This window comes from Capsicum annuum, chromosome 2 (genome assembly GCF_002878395.1).
Source record: "Capsicum annuum cultivar UCD-10X-F1 chromosome 2, UCD10Xv1.1, whole genome shotgun sequence".
NCBI classification, from domain to species: Eukaryota; Viridiplantae; Streptophyta; class Magnoliopsida; order Solanales; family Solanaceae; genus Capsicum; species Capsicum annuum.
The window spans coordinates 116,241,822-116,248,605 of record NC_061112.1 but is presented as its reverse complement, the minus strand read 5'-3'; the positions used below and the strand labels follow the sequence as shown (position 1 = coordinate 116,248,605).

General features: G+C 32.3%; 1 protein-coding gene across 1 annotated transcript; it reads left to right on the top strand.

The window, feature by feature from the left end:
• Positions 1-381: 381 nt before the first annotated feature.
• Positions 382-4,793, top strand: LOC107852568 (protein DETOXIFICATION 3; the record flags this gene model as incomplete). The annotated part of the gene is given in 6 exon segments (XM_047406694.1): positions 382-929; positions 2,487-2,573; positions 2,672-2,728; positions 3,097-3,335; positions 4,052-4,257; positions 4,485-4,793. Coding segments are annotated over 6 exon segments (1,182 nt in total), but the record flags the coding sequence as incomplete, so codon positions are not given.
• Between the last annotated feature and the right edge of the window lie 1,991 nt (positions 4,794-6,784).

Genomic DNA, 6,784 nt, shown 5'->3' with positions numbered 1-6,784 from the left:
AATCACTAATAAATTTTTAGTCGTTATTTACTAATAATTCCTTTTTAGTTGACAAAATATATGGCTAATCAATTCAATCTTTCCAGTGACATTGTTGATCTTGAATAAAACTTTATCAATTTTAATTTTGAAAAACTACTGTCTGAAAAACTACTGTCGACCGAGGCAACTTTAGCTAACAGGAATTGTCAACATAATTTTTTTTGAAAAACATGGGCTTTTTTTTTTTTTTTTAAATTAACAAAAGATTTCAGTAAAATTATTTTTTAATAATTTTTACAATTATGGTGCCTCTGACCTCTGTAATTATGGGCTCTTGGCAATTGCCTAAGTTGCCTTATCGACGAGACGCCGCTGCTAATACTACTGTGTTAAATGCAGATCGGAATGGCTAGTGCTTTGGAGACACTCTGTGGGCAAGCTTATGGTGCTGAACAATACAGGAAATTAGGCCTCTATACTACTGGAGCTATTATATCTCTCCTTTTGGTCTGCATACCAATATCTATACTATGGTTATTTGTGGACAAACTTCTTATTTTCATGCATCAAGATCCTTTGATTTCCGCAGAAGCGGGAAAATATTCAATCTGGCTATTAATTTCACTCTTCCCGTCAGCGATTACGCAAGCACTCGTGCGTTACTTGCTGACTCAGAGCTTGATTCTTCCAATGGTTCTTAGCTCTATTGCAACACTATGTTTTCATGTGCCAATTTGTTGGTTATTTGTGTTCAAGTTGGATTTTGGCATTGGTGGAGCTGCATTTGCAATTGGTTTGTCATGTTGGTTCAATGTGTTGCTTCTTGGATTGTATGTGAAGTACTCTTCATCTTGTGAAAAGACTAGAATTTGTTTCTCAAGAGAAGAAGTTTTTGCTAGCATAAGAGAATTCTTTCCTCTGGCTATTCCTTCTGCTTGCATGGTTTGGTAAGTTTGGTACTCCTATTGTTTTATTTATCTGATTTTAACTTGACATAGTGTTTCGAAAAAGTAAAAAAGACTTTACTCTGTAAAGATTATAAACTGAAGATACGTAAAATGTATCAAAATGTCGGTTACCAATTTCAAAAATAAAAATACCAAAATATTCTTAAATTTTTTTGTCTTAATGTCATGTGAAAAGTTAGAACTAAACCATTGCCAAAAATTTTATTTTTTTAAAAAATAAACTAAAAAAAATAGTAGGACTAACAAATTGAATAATCCAAGGGAATATCATATTCCTACTATTTATTTCCTTACTTATCTTGATAGGAAAATGTATGAATGAAGCTAGATTGTGTAATCGTCTTATTTAAAATTTAAGCTGGTATAAGGGTTATAGTTGCATTTACTTAGTTACATTTTTTTTTGGTAGAGGCGATAGAGGCGGATTTTGGCCTTAAAGCACTCAGTTCATGTGAACTAGTAACATTTGCTCAAACTTAATATTTATATCAGGAAATTCACTAAATTATGTGAAAACTGAATTGTGAATCCATTGTTTATTTTATATTAACTTGTGGTTGTAGTAAAAGTCTACAAACTTTAAATAACAAATTTACCTTGTAAGAAATCATAAATTTGAAATTCTAGATCTTTCTCTATTTAAAATATGCTTCTTCACATTTACACCTGATTCTTTTTTATTGGCGTGATGGTGAGACTCGAACCACAGACCTTTGCTATTTTAATGCCATACTAAAGTGTGTTACCAACTTATATAAAAGTTTTAAGGAGTGCACACTTTCAATTGCATAGCTTTACTGTCCTTTCCATTTCAAAATAATTGAATTATTGGGGTATGACACATCTTTTATAAAAAATATTTTAGGACATAAATTGTAGGTTATTTTTTCTCTATTATTCTTTTTGTTGTTCTTAAATTACTCTCTTAAAAAATGTGAAGTACTTAAGAACCTCATTAAATGAAAGAGTAAAATTGAAAGAAATTTCCGACATGTCTCTTGAAGAATGAACAATACATTTATTTTAGATATTGAAAAATGGCTCAACAATGAAGTGAGTAGTATATTTCAACACACACTTACAAGTGTGAGCCTGATTCCGTTTCATGAATCAAATGGGTTTGCTTACTACTCCCTCAATTTCAAAATAAATGAATTGTTGAGATATTTTTCAATATAAAAAATAAATGAATTGTTTATTATGTTAGAAATTTCTTTCAATTTTATTCTTCTTTTAATGAGGTTCTTAAGTACTTCACATTTTCTATGAGAGTAATTTAAAAACAATTAAAAGAATAATAGGGAAAGTAACCTACAATTTATGTTCTAAAAGATTTCTCTTATGGGTTGTGTCATACTCCAATAATAAATTATTTTAGAATGGAAGGAGTAATATTATATTGAATTGCGTAATCAATGACCATCTTACGAAGACTTTATATTATTAGAAAAAATGCATATTACTTAATTATTTCTTCAATGTTTGTTTTTCCCTTAGTATGGTGTTGTAATGAAATGAACATTGTGATGATGGCAGTTTTGAATGGTGGACATTTGAGATAGTCATACTGCTAGCTGGTGTCTTGCCAAAGCCCCAGCTTGAGACTTCTGTGCTTTCTGTATGGTAAAAATTAGTTCATTGTTTTTTCATCTATCACTGTTTTATAGTAATTGAAAATTCACTACTAAGTACGTATTGATATGTGAGTTGTTTTCTTACAGCTTAACTGTTGCTTCCACGCATTACTTCTTACCATTTTCCCTCGGTGCTGGAGCAAGGTTTGGATCCCTCTGCCGATTTTATATCATTTTATATATATGTCATTCATATTTATACGAATTTTCGTTTTATTAGTTACACCACAAATTTTTAAAAGTTTTTTTTTTCTTTCTAGAACTTTGTGACAAATCAAATGACATCACATGAATTGGAACGAGAGAAGTACTTTATTTGGACACTACTATTTAACACGTTCTTACTTTTTACGAGTAATTCTTTTTTTTTTTTTGTTGCACGTCCACACGTTTTAAAACAACTTCATATATGCCTGTCAATGTTAATTTTGACAAAGCCTAATTTCATGCGTTATAATTTTTATTTGTGTCAAGTAAAAATGACTTTAATAAACAGACCTTCCCTAATGCAGCACTAGAGTAGCTAACGAACTAGGCGCAGGGAACTATAAGGCAGCTAAAATGGCAGTTCGTGCAGCACTTACAATTTCAATGGCAGAGGCAGTCATTTCCTGTACTGTGCTGTTTTGTTGCCATCACGTAGTGGGATATCTATTCAGTAATGAGAAGGAAGTTGTGGATTATCTCAGTGATATGACTCCTTTTCTTTGCCTCTTGATTGTCTCTGACTGCATCCAAGCTGTGCTTTCTGGTATGTTTTCTTTTTATACAAGTTTTAAGTGCTTAATTGTCATGTAGGACGCCACATAAGATTCGTGTGTCTATTTGTGCAACTTTACATCAGTGATGTGACTCCTTTTCTTTGCCTCGTTTCTGACTGCATCCAGGCTGTGATTTTTGGTATATTTTTTCTTTATACAAGTTCAAGTGCTTAATTGTCGTGTAGGACACCACGTAAGATTCGTGTGTCTACTTATGTAATTTTATACAAGTTTAAGTGCCTACTAATACTAGTGCACACCCAAAGTTGAGGGACAAAGATGTATGCTAATTATATGATTTGATATGAAAATTTAGAGTGACAAAGTGCTAGTGTGACAAGTAACATGTAATAATTGACTTTCTGCATTAGCATCTTTTAAATAACTTAGTTCAATTATTTTGATGTGACAAAAGATAGTTTTACACTTTATTGTTATAATGAGAAAAATTTAATATATCCAATGTTGTTTGGACTATTTAAAAATATTTTCATATTCGTGTCGGATCTTTAAAAATGTATCACTTTTGGAAAATCAGATGCATATCAATCGACATTTATAAAGAGTTGAACAACATATATAGATTATACCTTGATGTGCCGAAAATAGTTTTATTACTTTACCATTATAACAAGTGAAGTTTAGTGATCATTAACCCTAGATGATATTGTTCTTACTTAAATGACACTTTATTTCTATACAACAGGAGTTGCAAGAGGAAGTGGATGGCAACATTTGGGAGCATATGTAAATCTTGGGTCATTTTATTTGGTTGGAATACCAGTAGCTATAATATCTGGCTTCCTATTCCATTTACAAGGAAAGGGCCTTTGGATTGGACTCAATGTGGGAAATTTACTCCAATCTCTTTTGCTATCCTTCATAACATGTTTCACAAATTGGAAAAAACAGGTACTGATACTTTTGTTATTGAATTAATTAATTGACATTCTTGGAAGTGACTTTTGCGGAGGATTTATCAAAAACAGTCTTCTTACCTCACCTTTGAGGTAAAAGTATAGACTATGTACACTCTATCCTCCTCAGAATTTATTTATTATGATAGGAATAAACCGGATATGTTTTTGTATTCTTAAAAATGACTTTTGTGACTAACAGTATTCTTATTTGGCTTGCAGGCATCAATAGCTAGGGAAAGAATCTTTATTGAAGAAAATTACTGAAAAGTGAGCCAGAGAAGTCAAAAGGAAAACAAATTGGTTATTTTGACATCATACTGCTCCAATTTCTCTAGGCAAATATGGTACTGTAGCAAAAAGTAGACTAATTATGTTCAATTTCAAGAGAGGCAAAAATGAAGAGTTGAAAAACTTTATTACGTTTTTCACATAATTGACATTGGTTGTGTGGGATTTTCTTTTGGCACAAATACATAAAATCCCTTATCTTTTAAAATATTTTATAAAATCTCATGTTTTTTCTTTTTATACTGTAACGCCCCGAAATCGAATCCCGAGACGTCACACGGTGCTTAAGGTCACAAGTGACCCCAAGCTAACCCTTCATCTGGCATAACCCAAAGCAACTGAATAAAATACATAAAATAGAAGGAATAATACGGAAACAATCCATAACTTAGTCTGACCAACATGAAAGTAAATTTACACGGTCACAATTCTGCTCATATATATATAAATCTGAAACTGAAAACACTGACTACTAGTGACTGTCTATGAAACCTCTACTAGTATTGACCAAAGATAGCCGGGTCATGACTCCGAACTACCCCTACTCAATACGACTGAATACAGAAAATACAATACACCTCAAATCTGAACAACTCAAGTCCCTGAATCAAAAGGCCTAATCACCTGCCGATCGAGAGTTACGACCCAGCTGAACATGATATGTGCGTTACAGCTTGTACCTACATTTTGGTAAGAATGTAGCCTATGGAAATATGTGGGTCAGCACATTGAAATGTACTGAGTACGTGAGGGTGCATGCAACAATATAAATAGTATAATCAATTTCATGAAAACATGCATACGGACAATGATGACTCACTTGGCTTGAGTTATATCAAATCATACTTTTCGTAATTTAATAATAAACAGTTCATATGATAAAATCTCGTAATCCGCGTAAATCATTATAAATCATAAATTATGATAAATCATCCTAAATCATCATAAATTATCATATCGTCAAAAATCATCATAGGTAATTATAAATCATCATAAATGACCATAAAACATCGTAAACATCTCAACTCTTTGACTCAAATCTCGGAGTGACTCGGTAATTCAAGAAACTTAATGTTATGGACACGGAAATTTCCTATAACCGACAACCCCACGTGAGCTACGTGGAATACCAACGTTTGAAACCCCCGTTGGCGGGAGCGTCATACTCTTTGCCAGGGAGTACGATCTTAAAACTGCAATAATCACAATCGGGCTCTCTGGCCAATAATATCATCATCAAACAACCCTACGGTGGCACATAGGTTTGGGGAAATACCAAATTTCCCTCTCGATGCTAAGTACTACTCCCCGACAAACTCAGAACGCGTTAGGAAAGCCACTACAATATCACAAGGGTCTATCATAAAGACCAAATCGAATCTCTTTCTCATTTATCAAATCATATCAATTTGTGGATTCCTAACTCAATACATTTTAGCTCAAAATATTTTAATCTTCCTCAACATCAACAAGGTATCAATGCATTGAACCATAACCGACTCGACATTTGAATAAGGATACGAAGACTCAATACGTAATATTTTCAAAAATTTAACTCATCAAAATCATCCGGAAAATACCAAGACTCATTGCAACTTCGATATCAATATACCCAATAACTCAAATCGTCATAAGGAACCTCAAAATTTGACACATGGCTCGAAACACTTGGAAATACCAATAATTCATTCTTGAACTTAAAACGTGGATACATGTTCAAAATATATCAATTCTTGATAGAAACACCAAGAATCCCAATATTAAATCTCAATTCATAGAACGAAAATAGTCAGTTACTCATGTGATTCAAAGCTTACAATTCAAATCTTTATAAGTTCATAATCGAATTATTTAGATATAATTCAACTTACAGAACCATATGAATACATTAAATAATCATAATTCCATTAAATATTCATAATTGGCAAGCTTGAACAATTTACATATATACATAATCAAAATCTCATGGTAGGATATCTTGGAAATAAATTCATTTGCCAAACTCATAATAATCCATACTAAAAATTAAAGATACAGGCACAAGAACGGAAGAATTATTCTTGTTCAAACCCCACATACCTTAAAATTAAAGATTGGAATGAATTCTTGCCTCGGAACACTATTCACAAAATTGATTGGTGCATCTCGAAGAGCTCGGAACGGGGACTTCATTTATCGGATTAATTTAGAATTTCCATGGTGGAATTGGAAGATTTAGGAAGGGGAATTTA